Source organism: Crinia signifera, chromosome 2 (assembly GCF_055691185.1).
Source record: "Crinia signifera chromosome 2, ASM5569118v1, whole genome shotgun sequence".
In the NCBI taxonomy this organism is placed as follows: Eukaryota; Metazoa; Chordata; class Amphibia; order Anura; family Myobatrachidae; genus Crinia; species Crinia signifera.
The window spans coordinates 398,862,226-398,876,755 of record NC_139218.1 but is presented as its reverse complement, the minus strand read 5'-3'; the positions used below and the strand labels follow the sequence as shown (position 1 = coordinate 398,876,755).

Genomic DNA, 14,530 nt, shown 5'->3' with positions numbered 1-14,530 from the left:
CCGTAACGCCCATTACATACTATATAACACACCGTAACGCCCATTATATACTATATAACACACCGTAATGCCCATTACATACTATATAACACACCGTAACGCCCATTACATACTATATAACACACCGTAATGCCCATTACATACTATATAAAACACCGTAATGCCCATTACATACTATATAACACAGCGTAATGCCCACATATTTATTACATATTTGACACATAAGTGCCGCTTACCTACAAGCTCATTGTTAAGAGGTTCTTGCTTGATGCCAGGGGCTTCATGCTCGATGCCAAGGGGGCTTCATGCACATTGCCAAGGGGGAATACATATTTGTTGCCAAGAGGGGGTTACTGTAAATGCTCATTGCAAAGGGGGGGGGGGGGGGGGATTTGCTTGTTGCCGGGGGGGGGGGGATTGCTTGTTGCCAGGGTGGGGAGAATTGCTCGTTGCTAAGGGGGGAGGAAATAGTTTGTTACCAAGGGGGGAGGGAATAGCTCATCGCCAAGGGGGGGAGGGAATTGCTTGTTGCCAAGGGAGAGTGAGACAGCCTTTGGACACACCTAATTTATAGAAATGACAGCCGGGCAGAGAGCGCTGTGCGCTGCCCGGCTGTAGTCTAAGAAGGAGCATCAATATTTTCAGTTCTCCCGCCACTGGACCAAGAACCAATAGGAGCTTGCGGTCCGGCAGCCAATCAGGAGCTGCTACCAATACCACCAATGCCTCTCCTGATTGGCTGCCGGCAGTCCAGAGAGAGAACTGAAAATATCTATGCCACTGCTTAGACTACAGCCGGGCAGCACACAGCTCTCTCTGCCCGGCTGTCATTTCTTTAAATTTTATGCTGCTGGCTGTCTAATTGGGTGGTCCTGTGCACCCCCGGACCACCCCTTAGATCCGCCAATGCTGGCCATGCTTTATAAGCTATAGCATAGTTAGACAGGTAGATGTTGAGGACGGCTTTGGCCACCGCTGACCGAGAGGCCTCCACATTAACAAGGGAGAGGTGGCTGCTGGCTGCTAACGGGTCTCTTCTGCACCAGACGGCACTGATGCCACCGCTATGTGACCACAACACTCTCTCCTGGATCAAGCCTTGGAGAGAGATAAAGTCGACCAGTGGCCCAATGCCACCAATCAGCTTCTGCCAATCCAAAGACAGTGCCAGATAAATGACACTGAGAAGCTGATTGGGTCTAAGGGGTATATATATACTAACACTCAGGTTTATAGACCTATAGGCATTGCCCATGCCAACCAATCAGATAATAGCTAGGGGTAAATATACTACAGCTTCTAAACATGAAAACAGGTGATGTTGCCGACGGCAACCTACCAGAGTCTGTCTATATTGTTCTAGGATGCAATTGAGAAATGATAGACAGAATATGATTGGTTGCTATGGACAACGTCATCTCTTTTCATTTTTAGAAGCTTTAGTAAATGTACCCCCTAGAATCTGATTGGCTGCTATGGCAACATCTACACTTGCCTGCTCCCTGCCTCCTCCCTCACATGCCCGCTCCCTGTCTCCTCCCCCACACGCCCGCTCCCTGTCTCCTCCCCCACACGCCCGCTCCCTGTCTCTGCTCCCTCTCACCACCCCCACATGCCCATTCCGTCCCGTCCCCCACATGCCTGCTCCCTGCCTCCTCCCTCACATGCCCGCTCCCTGTCTCCTCCCTCACACGCCCGCTCCCTGTCTCTGCTCCCTCTCACCACCCCCACATGCCCATTCCGTCCCGTCCCCCACATGCCTGCTCCCTGCCTCCTCCCTCACATGCCCGCTCCCTGTCTCCTCCCCCACACGCCCGCTCCCTGTCTCTGCTCCCTCTCACCACCCCCACATGCCCATTCCGTCCCGTCCCCCACATGCCTGCTCCCTGCCTCCTCCCTCACATGCCCGCTCCCTGTCTCCTCCCCCACACGCCCGCTCCCTGTCTCTGCTTCCTCTCACCACCCCCACATGCCCATTCCCTGTCTTCTCCCCCACATGCCTGCTCCCTGCCTCCTCCCTCACATGCCCGCTCCCTGTCTGCTCCCCCACACGCCCACTACCTGTCTCCTCCCCCACACGCCCGTTCCCTGTCCCCTCCCCCACATGTCCGCTCCCTATATGCTCCCTCACATGCCCACTCCCTGTCTCCTCCCCCACACAAGCCTACTCCCTGTCACCACCCCCACACCCTATCTCCTCGCCTACAAGCCCGCTCCCTGTCTCCTCCCTCACATGCTCCCTCCCTGTCTCCTCCCTCACATGCTCCCTCCCTGTCTCCTCCCCACATGCCTGCTCCCTGTCTCCTCCCCCAGATGCCCGCTCCCTGTCTCCTCCCCCACATGCCCGCTCCCTGTCTCCTCCCCCACACACGCCTGCTCTCTGTCCCCTCCCCCACACGCCCACTACCTGTCTCCTCCCCCACACGCCAACTACCTGTCTCCTCCCCCACATGCTCGTTCCCTGTCTCCTACCCCACACACGCCCATTCTCTGTCCCCTCCCCACACGCCCACTCCCTGTCTCCTCCCCCACACACGCCCATTCTCTGTCCCCTCCCCACATGCCCACTCCCTGTCTCCTCCCCCACATTCCCACTCCCTGTCTCCTCCCCCACACGCCCACTACCTGGCTCCTCCCCCACACACACCAACTACCTGTCTCCTCCCCCACACGCCCACTACCTGGCTCCTCCCCCACACACCAACTACCTGTCTCCTCCCCCACACGCCCACTACCTGGCTCCTCCCCCACACACCAACTACCTGTCTCCTCCCCCACACGCCCACTACCTGTCTCCTCCCCCACACGCCCACTCCCTGTCTCCTCTCCCAAGCGCCCACTACCTGGCTCCTCCCCCACATGCCCACTACCTGGCTCCTCTCCCACACGCCCACTACCTGTCTCCTCCCCCACACACCCACTACCTGTCCCCTCCCCCACATGCCCACTCCCCGTCTCCTCCCCCACAGGCCCACTCCCCGTCTCCTCCCCCACACGCCCACTCCCTGTCTCCTCCCCCACAGGCCCACTCCCTGTCTCCTCCCCCACACACCTGCTCCCTGTCAATCACCTTGCGAATGGCCAGCAAGCAGAACTATTGCAGTAGTCCTTTGCAGGCCGGCCCTGCGCATGTGTACTGTGAACCGTACGCATACACAGTGTACCGATAGTCATCCAGCAGTGTGATCAGGTCTGAATCAGGCACACAGGCAGGTTTTCAGAACCCATGGTGTATATGGGATATGGAAGACCCGGGCAGTGAGATAATCTCACGCTCCCCCCAATATTTAATTTGTTGTCAGCAGAGCCTGGTACGTGCTGGAATGACAGAAGACCTCTCGGATCTCCCCCGCAGCGAGATCGCATTACCTGCACAAGTGTTACCTCTCTGCTCGCGTTTGTGTGTAGGATGATTGTTACCGGGGATACAAATGTCGTGAAATGAGTCTCTCGGTAGAACTAAATTATCTGCCTCACATCACGTTCGTCCAGGTTCTGGCAAATTCTACAAAGATTTATACTCAGCTTCTGGGAGCTCGTTCCCCAGACACAGGGGTAGCGGAATATTCTCCTTCATCTGAGAGGAAGATGAGCGTCCTGGTGCATCGGCTGTATGCCGGCTGGAAAACCCGGATAATAACTCCGTAACAGACTGTTCTTTATGTGCTGGTGTTACCGGACGCAGCCTGGGACGTTCATTCTTTCTCTCTATGGCTGGATGTAAGAGCCACTTGCGGTATTTCCCACCGCCCATTGCGGTGATGCTAATCCCGTACGTACTAAGCGGTGCAGAGTAATACATTGGACAGAGATACGATTTCAGCCAATCAGCTCCTGTCATGTTACTGGGGGGCATGTACTTAAGGACATATAGGCCCCAATTGTCAGGAATTGCGGCATCCATGCACGCCACTGGTCCTGTCTTCACCGTGGGTCTGCTGTGGTCCCAGGGTCACAGCTTGTGGCATGATGTTTCCGTGCCCCCTCCAAGGTGATCCGGCCGCTGCCCAGCATCTCATGCTGTTTCCAGGAGACATGGGCACCACCATGACACCCAATGTCAGCTGACTGCCTTGCTCCAATCCTCAGTTCCGATGCACTATAACATGACTCAGGTCACTTCCCAGCACTGTGTACGTGCTACACCAATCCGGGCCTCCGCTGCAGTCATGTGCTCTCCTGGCCAACCGGTGCACACTGAGGGGGATATAAGGGGTGAGTACTCCAGTAGCCAGAGCCTTGAACAAGTGTCTACTTCCTGAGTAATCTCCCAGAGGTTGCATACAGGGCTCCAGGCTTCTCCTGATAGCAGCTATCCGGATTCTGCTGCTGGATCCGCTCCCTGGTTACTTACCTGCAGCCAGATCCACTATCGGCTACCATCTGAAGTATCTGCTGCCCAGCCCAGGATTCTACAGTGCAGACTGGCATCATCGGCTCCCAGACGTAAACAGTCCGATATCCAGCATCATCGGCTCCCAGACCGACCAGAGTTCAACAGTCCGATATCCAGCATCATCGGCTTCCAGACCGACCAGAGGTAAACAGTCCGATATCCAGCATCATCGGCTCCCAGACCAACCAGAGGTAAACAGTCCGATAGTCAGCATCATCGGCTCCCAGACCGACCAGAGGTAAACAGTCCGATATCCAGCATCATAGGTCCAGTCCGATATCCAGCATCATTGGCTCCCAGACCGACCAGAGGTCAACAGTCCGATATCCAGCATCATCGTCGGCTCCCAGACCGACCAGAGTTCAACAGTCCGATATCCAGCATCATCGGCTTCCAGACCGACCAGAGGTAAACAGTCCGATATCCAGCATCATCGGTTCCCAGACCGACCAGAGGTAAACAGTCCGATATCCAGCATCATCGGCTCCCAGACCGACCAGAGGTCAACAGTCTGATATCCAGCATCATCGGCTCCCAGACTGACCAGAGGTAAACAGTCCGATATCCAGCATCATCGGCTCCCAGACCGACCACATGTAACCATTCCGATATCCAGCATCATCGGCTCCCAGACCGACCAGAGGTCAACAGTCCGATATCCAGCATCATCGGCTCCAGACCAACCAGAGGTAAACAGTCCGATATCCAGCATCATCGGCTCCAGACCAACCAGAGGTAAACAGTCCGATATCCAGCATCATCGGCTCCAGACCAACCAGAGGTAAACAGTCCGATATCCAGCATCATCGGCTCCCAGACCGACCGGAGGTCAACAGTCCGATATCCAGCATCATCGGCTCCCAGACCGACCACAGGTCAACAGTCCGATATCCAGCATCATCGGCTCCCAGACCGACCACAGGTCAACAGTCCGATATCCAGCATCATCGGCTCCCAGACCGACCAGAGGTAAACAGTCCGATATCCAGCATCATCGGCTCCCAGACCGACCAGAGGTAAACAGTCCGATATCCAGCATCATCGGCTCCCAGACCGACCAGAGGTCAACAGTCCGATATCCAGCATCATCGGCTCCCAGACCGACCAGAGGTAAACAGTCCGATATCCAGCATCATCGGCTCCCAGACCGACCAGAGGTAACCAGTCCGATATCCAGCATCATCGGCTCCCAGACCGACCAGAGGTCAACATTCCGATATCCAGCATCATCGGCTCCCAGACCGACCAGAGGTAACCATTCCGATATCCAGCATCATCGGTTCCCAGGCCGACCAGAGGTAAACAGTCCGATATCCAGCATCATCGGTTCCCAGGCCGACCAGAGGTAAACAGTCCGATATCCAGCATCATCGGCTCCCAGACCGACCAGAGGTCAACAGTCCGATATCCAGCATCATCGGCTCCCAGACCGACCAGAGGTAACCAGTGCGATAGTCAGCATCATCGGCTCCCAGGCCGACCATCGGTAACCAGTCCGGTATCCAGCATCATCGGTTCCCAGACCGACCATCGGTAACCAGTCCGGTATCCAGCATCATAGGTCCAGTCCGATATCCAGCATCATCGGCTCCCAGACCGACCATCAGTAACCAGTCCGGTGTCCAGCATCATAGATCCAGTCCGATATCCAGCATCATCGGTTCCCAGACCGCCCCCCCTGGTTCTGACACCAATGTTACAACAAGACAAGCAGCTTTCTAGCTGGGGCTACTGAATTCCTGGTCGGGCGGTCGGCCAATCGCCAAATCTCGCTCACGTTATAGAAATAGATTTTTTGATGTCTATGTAATGGTACCGGACACCGTATATATTTACCGCTGTGCCCGGCAGTCTGTTATATTCCCGCTATAAGCCCACTTGTAGAGTAAATTATGAAAAATCACCTGTTTTGGAGAAAAAAAATCACAAAAACCTCATGTTAACATTTTGACTGCCGACTTTGCCTAGGTTAGCCATAAGCTTGTGTCGACATTTCAGTAGTGTCGACCTAAGTCACTGTCGACCTAGTCACTGTCTACCAGTAGTGGTGGACCTAGTGACTCATATTGTCTATCCCCTGACTGCGTACCCCAAATCTCTGCTCCTCCGCAGACGCCATTGTGCGCACTGTCACCGGTCCCAGGTTACTGCGGCACAGACCCGCGGTCATGGCGCTGCCAGGTGGCATTTCCACCACTTTGGGCATCAGAAATGAGTCTGATCAGCGAGTCGGATAAAGAAGAGCGTCAGAAAGCCGGGGACCGGCCCCTGAGACCCAGCTACATCTGTGCGGCAGGATGGACCCCGCAGGAAGGTATACAGTAGTATAATACAGAGACTCCGTCTGCTGCTATATATATCTGTGACAGGCGGCAAAGGTCACCAGTAACATGACAGCCGGGACCCCCCCCCCTTCTGCCCTGTCCTTTATTCCTATAGTAAAGGTCACAGATTGCCAACAGGGTCACACTGCGTCTGTCACACAGCAGGGACGCTGCAAGTGCTTGTTACAGGGGTCATTGTAACGGGATAACCAGCGCTGGTCACGTCACCTGTCAGTGGTTCTACTGTTACAGCTGAGCTGTCGGCACATCTACAGTGTGTGTGTGTGTATATATATATATATATATATATACACACACACACACACAGGGGGCCCCCCATCTGTCAGGGGGCCCCCTTACCACAGTGCACATTGACATCACTAGCACTCCCTTTTGTGCAGCAGCAGATCCAGCCAACCGGAATGCAAGTGGGACAATGGGTGTGGATCGTATTGTCGACCTGACTTAGGTCGACAGTCATTAGGTCGTCACCATTGGGTCGACAGGCAGCAAGGTCAACAGAGTTCTAGGTCGACTTGGGTGAAGGTCGACAGGTGTCTAGGTCGACCTTAGGCCCGAAGCATTGCGAGCGATGCGCGGGGCTGCGGTTGACTTCCAACTGTGTCCATGTTGACATTCGGGTCAAAAAACAGTGAAAAAACCCATGTCGACATCGCAACCTGTCAACCTAACCCATGTCGACTAAAGCATTTGTCGACCTAAAACCATGTTGACCTAGACACCTATCGACCTTCATCCATGTCGACCTAGAACCCTGTTGAACTTGTTGCCTGTCGACCCAACAGTGTCGACCTAAGTCGGGTGACAATATGACCGTATCCTGGGACAATGTGCAGAGACATAGGTGGATCAGGTTTCATGAGCTACTGCCTTAAGTGCCCAGGGCCGCCTGTCCTCAGTGCCCCAGGCCGCCTGTCCTCAATGCCCCGGGCCTCCTGTCCTCAATGCCCCGGGCCGCCTGTCCTCAGTGCCCCGGGCCGCCTGTCCTCAGTGCCCCGGGCCGCCTGTCCTCAGTGCCCCGGGCCGCCTGTCCTCATTGCCCCGGGCCTCCTGTCCTCATTGCCCGGGCACCTGTCCTCAGCGCCCCGGGCCTCCTGTCCTCAGCGCCCCGGGCCTCCTGTCCTCAGCGCCCCGGGCCTCCTGTCCTCAGCGCCCCGGGCGGCCTGTCCTCAGCGCCCCGGGCCGCCTGTCCTCAGCGCCCCGGGCCGCCTGTCCTCAGCGCCCCGGGCCTCCTGTCCTCAGCGCCCCGGGCCTCCTGTCCTCAGCGCCCCGGGCCTCCTGTCCTCAGCGCCCCGGGCCGCCTTTCCTCAGCGCCCCGGGCCTCCTGTCCTCAGCGCCCCGGGCCGCCTGTCCTCAGCGCCCCGGGCCCGCCTGTCCTCAGCGCCCCGGGCCGCCTGTCCTCAGCGCCCCGGGCCGCCTGTCCTCAGCGCCCCGGGCCTCCTGTCCTCAGCGCCCCGGGCCGCCTGTCCTCAGTGCCCACGGGCCGCCTGTCCTCAGTGCCCCGGGCCACCTGTCCTCAGTGCCCCGGGCCGCATGTCCTCAGTTCCCCGGGCCGCCTGTCTTCAGTGCCCCGATCCGCCCACTCTCCCTCTTTCCCTTCACCATTCCTCGCCAATTCCCCTTGCCTTCCTTTTCCACTCTCACCTTTTTTCCCACCGAATTTACAGCGCCACCCCCCCTGCATTTAAAAAATGGCAGTTAGGGGCTGGTTAGCTGGAAGTGTATAACTACTTATTTCCCTTGAGTTTATATCTTGTTATGGCTTAATACATCTGTCCCACCATTTGCTAATGTCTGCGAATATTATTGCAGAGTGTCAGCTCTTGGGCAAAGGGCTGCATCTATTGTAGCGATCACCGTAGCAGAAGCAGAGAGATGAACGGCTCGCTGCCTCTAGTTCTCATCACGGGGAGAATGATAGAATAATGATGTCAGTTATGGGGCTTCCTCGCCGACTGCACGCCAGATTGCTAATCGCTGACTTTGTGCGAATGAGGGCAGCAAACGAGGACGGTAAAAAATTCATGAGAACAACTCATCATTTGGGAATCTTCTATGAAAACAGAGTTATGCAAATGTAGCGCTGTCCTTTCTAGCGCCCCTGGGGTACGGCGCCGCGCACAGACCCTGCATTGCTAATTAGCCATGTGCTGCAGGCCCGGCGCACTGGGGCCTCGCTGTCTGCATGCAAACAGCCGGTGCTTCTGTAATTGGAGGATGAGACGTATAGGGAGCCGCCATAAGTGCCCAGATTGTAACATTATCCCGCTCTAGGAGGACGGATACCCGCACCACACATGGCTGCACCCAGCGCTCCCCGCGGAGGAAGGAGTAGTGCAGGGTAACGTCGGTGTACAGAAGTCACACAGAACAGCGACTGCTGCGTCCTACTTTAAATGACTTCAGTGCCCCAGATTTGCTCTATAAACTCATTTGTGTTCTTTTTACTAATCTGAATATAGAACAACGAGCTCCAGAGTATGAGGAGAGATTGCTGATTATTGTTAGCACAGGACGGGGCCACCGACACCACTGACCACCCTCACTGGGCCCCCATGAAGACGAGCGCAAGGGGTCCCGCCTTGTGCGCCCATCGGGGGTCCGGAAAGTGCTTAGTGGGGTCAATAGTATGGAGTAGTACTGGGGGGGGGGGAGTATGACTGGCGTCAGTTAGGGACAGGGATGCCCCACAGAGGGGACAGTGAGGCTGCACACAAGGGACAGTGAGGCTGCACAGAGGGGACAGCGAGGCTGCACAGAGGGGACAGCGAGGCGGCACAGAGGGGACAGGGAGGCGGCACAGAGGGGACAAGGAGGCTGCACAGAGGGGACAGGGTGGCAGCACAGAGGGGACAGGGTGGCAGCACAGAGGGGACAATGAGGCGGCGAGGGACAGGAATGCTGCACAGTGGGGACAGGGAGGCTGCACAGAGGGGACAGGGAGGCTGCACAGAGTGGACAGGGAGGCGGCACAGAGGAGACAGGGAGGCTGCTCAGAGGGGACAGGGAGGCAGCACAGAGGAGACAGGGAGGCAGCACAGAGGGGACAGGGAGGCGGCACAGAGGGGACAGGGAGGCGGCACAGAGGGGACAGGGAGGCGGCACAGAGGGAACAATGAGGCGGCGAGGGACAGGAAGGCTGCACAGAGGGTACGGGGAGGCTGCACAGAGGGGACAGGGAGGCTGCACAGAGGGGACAGGGAGGCTGCACAGAGGGGACAGGGAGGCGGCACAGAGGGGACAAGGAGGCTGCACAGTGGGAATTGGTGGTCCGTTCGGGGGGTGTTTGTTGTCACTGCTGAGTATTGCGCACTGATTCTGCAGCAGACGGAAAGGACTTGCACCAGTGAATGTACAGTATTACATCCTGTTCCCTGTGACATTGCATTTCCTAAAGGAGGTTTATTGAGCGTGAAATTGGGTTCAACTGTGTCATCATGTGACGGAGGGAACAGGCGGCATCTGCTGGAGGGCACAGCACTTGGCAACATGATCCTGGGAGAGAAACCATTGGCTTTATCCACATGGAGGGATAACCGCCATGCTTCCATCAGTGGGTCGGATCACGCACGGGACCCTCAGCCATCTGAGTGACCCATTGGCTCCTGCATTCTGTCCTCCTCATCTCCAATGTAAGAGGCCAGGAAATCTCTGTCTTGCAATGCAGATCCCAGCTTTGGCACACACCCCCCCCCCCCCCAACTACCAACTGCCCCGCCCCCAAACGGCCGCCGACTGTAACTCTCTTGCATCTGTAGCCGCAGCGCATGCGACGATGTAGGGACCATGGTGCACATGCAGATCCGCTGCGTACGACGATGCACGATTACAATCTACCTCCGAATCAGGCCCTCAATGCATCACACATTGCAAAGCACAAAGCATGTGCTGCACGTCCTTTCTCATCTAGATCACATCACATCTAGTTCAAACCGCACGTGGCTAATCGCTCCGTGTATGGGCACCTCCATAACCTTCCCAACCCTGCCTTGCCCCTCAAATGTGCTGCCACCAGGAACCGCACATTTCCTTTCCTACGGTCCCGTCGCTCTTCCTGGGTCCTGGTAATGAAAATGATCATCACAAAATGGCTGCCCCCTAACAGCAGCCCATTTTTGAGGATGCTAGAGGAGGCCGCCGCCTTCTCTAGCAACCTCTTTTTTGCCCATTTTGAGAACACATTTGCCCTGCGGTCAGGTTTGGTTCGGACCCTCGGTCTCTGCCTGCTCCGCGATGAAGCTCCTCCCACCTGTCAGTTATTATTATATATAGGATCTTGGCGTAGGGATAACTGGGGTCCGACAGCGGCATCCCAATGGTCAGGATCCTGTCACCTTTTAGGTGAGTATGCTGACCCCCCCCTGGGAATGTTCTCTCCCTGTATACTGTATTATTGCTGACGTCACCTCTGTGTGTTACAGGATCATGCCTTCATCTACCTGCTGGACGCGGACGGGCGCATGGTGTGCGATGACCCTTACCACGAGCTGCCTCAGGAAGGGAAACTCAGGTACGACATCTCTGTTCTATGTCCACCATTACATTGTCGTTATTCCCCAGCCTTGTAGCTGATATACCCCGACCGTCATTACATTGTCGTTATTCCCCAGCCCTGTATCTGATATACCCCGACCGTCATTACATTGTCGTTATTCCCCCAGCCTTGTAGCTGCTATACCCCGACCGTCATTACATTGTCGTTATTCCCCCAGCCTTGTAGCTGATATACCCCGACCGTCATTACATTGTCGTTATTCCCCCAGCCTTGTAGCTGATATACCCCGACCGTCATTACATTGTCGTTATTCCCCCAGCCTTGTAGCTGATATACCCCGACCGTCATTACATTGTCGTTATTCCCCCAGCCCTGTATCTGATATACCCCGACCGTCATTACATTGTCGTTATTCCCCCAGCCCTGTATCTGATATACCCCGACCGTCATTACATTGTCGTTATTCCCCCAGCCCTGTATCTGATATACCCTGTTAATGCTGAATTTAATATGATCCAAGAACAATAAGTGAAAAGCATAGGTTACGTGCTAGTGTCCGTAACCAGCGTATCTCTTATACCTAGCTACGTGCGAACAAAACGTAGCGCAGCGTAGCGTACCTTTATCGTGTATTATACACCAAAGAACCAATACCTTAATAAGAGATCCCTTCGCAGTACTTTGTCTCTAGTCTACGAATACACCTTTAAGGACAGTGTCCGTAATGTACCTTATCGCTATATGCGAAATAACAGACGAGACCACAGTATAGAAGTAAGGAGATAGAAACTCCGTAAATGATGTATTAAAGTCCCTAATGGACAAAAGGGGGTTACAGGAATAGGAAATAACAGGTATAACAAGTAATACAATAGTCTAACAATGAGTATAATAAGCAAGTTCTGCTAGGGGAAGAAAAACAGTCACAGGATACAATCAGCCAACAATACAATAAAAGCAAGTATAGTGAATGCAACCGTTTACCGTCTCATCAAATATGCGCAGCGCAGTCCGGTCGGAGCTCACTATGTTCAGGCTTGAACTATTGTCCGGTCAATGGTCAGGGAAAGGAAGATGTGCCGAAGTGACCGAGGCCGCCCTGGGTCACCTATCTTATAGGGTCAGAAAGGGGAGGTCAAAGGCCATTCCTATTGGTCAGGGTTCGTATGTCAAGTCCTCTGTGATTGGGGTAAAAATGAAGCACCTGGTTTGGATAGGTGCAGGGGAATGACCTTTGGAGTCCTTTGTTTGTTGGTATCGTCGTCAGGGGTTGTAAATAGCAGTAAGAACCGGTTACAACTAGATTCCTTTGTTATACACTTTTTAACAGAAACAGTCTTGGGAATATGGATTTTGTCCATAACTATTGGACCGTATGAATTGCGAAATATTCGCAATGACCGGAATACTGCGCATAAGAAACGGAACGTAACGGTACTAAACATCATACAGACGGATGTATGTAATACTAACTAAGCTATGTGTGGTGCTCTAAACCTTTAACTATATTTTTATTTAGTGTAAGTATGTTATTATGAATTTATGTGTAATAGTATGGCTGCGCTTCTGGTCCACTTTGTCACACAGACTCGGGTATGGAAACTTTATTTGCGCCAAAATGGCGGCCATACTATCCTAAAATGGCGTGTGTGCAACTCGACTTTAACAACCCCGACCGTCATTACATTGTCGTTATTCCCCCAGCCTTGTAGCTGATATACCCCGACCGTCATTACATTGTCATTATTCCCCCAGCCTTGTAACTGATACATCCCGACCGTCATTAACAGTTACACAGAGTTATTAATTACCCCTCAGGGGGATTCCGATCACTCACACTCACTCCCGATTGGTCAGCAGCTGACGGTATGGCTATACGCCTGGCGTATAACCGTCCATTAGTAAATAGGCCTTATCAGGAATGAAACAGTCCTACCAGTGGTGTAACAGCGGCACTGCAGCCAAAGGGGCGGTTTGGGGGAGCTTGCGCTGTGGAAGGGCATGGGGCCTGATTCTGGTTGACTCACTCGGTAAGCTGCGCAGCTCGCAGTTTGCCCGCCTCGCCGCCCCAACAAAAAATGATTTCTCATTGGGTTCGCAAATATAAGATAGTGGAGACTAACTTATATTTGTGGGCTCTGGGACAAAGACAGGGCGGGCGGTGTGCCGCCTGCCCCCCGGCACACAACCAGGGCGTTCCCATGCGCCATCACCTTCCCCTGTGCGCGCGCCACGCCAACTGTGCAGGTCGGTGAAGGCGCCCCGCAGAGAAGCCCTGCACATGCACAGAGGCCAGAATGACCCCCATGGTCACTACAGATTCCAATGGGTCACTGCTGGGATGGTAGGACATGACATACCGCCCGTCAGCTCAAAAATATAGCTAAAATACCATGTCGACCTTTTGACTATGACCTAGCCGTTATCGGCCTAATGCTTGTGTCAACCTTCCATTATGTCAACCTTAGCCATGTCGATCTATTTCATGTGCCGACCTAAGCCATGTCGTCCTTCAGTGGTCAACTCAATGCATGTATGTGTAGTGCATACCCCGGCACGTGGACCCCAATATGTGTAGTGCATACCCCGGCACGTGGACCCCCGATATGTGTAGTGCATACCCCGGCACGTGGACCCCCGATATGTGTAGTGCATACCCTGGCACGCGGACCCCAATATGTGTAGTGCATACCCTGGCACGCGGACCCCAATATGTGTAGTGCATACCCTGGCACGCAGACCCCAATATGTGTAGTGCATACCCTGGCACGCAGACCCCCGATATGTGTAGTGCATACCCCGGCACGTAGACCCCAATATGTGTAGTGCATACCCCGGCACGTGGACCCCAATATGTGTAGTGCATACCCCGACACGTAGACCCCCGATATGTGTAGTGCATACCCCGGCACGTAGACCCCCGATATGTGTAGTGCATACCCCGGCACGTAGACCCCCGATATGTGTAGTGCATACCCCGGCACGTAGACCCCCGATATGTGTAGTGCATACCCCGGCACGTAGACCCACGATATGTGTAGTGCATACCCCGGCACGTGGACCCCCGATATGTGTAGTGCATACCCCGGCACGTAGACCCCCGATATGTGTAGTGCATACCCCGGCACGCAGACCCCCAATATGTGTAGTGCATACCCCGGCACGTGGACCCCAATATGTGTAGTGCATACCCCGGCATGTGTACCCCCAATATGTGTAGTGCATACCCCGGCACGTGGATATACAATATGTGTAGTGCATACCCTGGCATGCGGACCCCCAATATGTGTAGTG

At 54.7% G+C, this 14,530-nt stretch overlaps 1 protein-coding gene across 4 annotated transcripts in view; it reads left to right on the top strand.

Annotated features, from left to right (window-relative positions):
• PDE2A (phosphodiesterase 2A) overlaps positions 1 to 14,530 on the top strand; it is a 527,715-nt gene that overhangs the window by 328,851 nt on the left and 184,334 nt on the right. For all 4 annotated transcript variants that reach the window (XM_083170538.1, XM_083170534.1, XM_083170536.1 and 1 more), the window contains one exon: positions 11,163 to 11,251. In XM_083170538.1, the coding sequence (XP_083026664.1) occupies positions 11,202 to 11,251 (50 nt within the window). In that variant the 5' untranslated portion in view covers positions 11,163 to 11,201. The remainder of the gene's footprint in view (positions 1 to 11,162; positions 11,252 to 14,530) is intronic.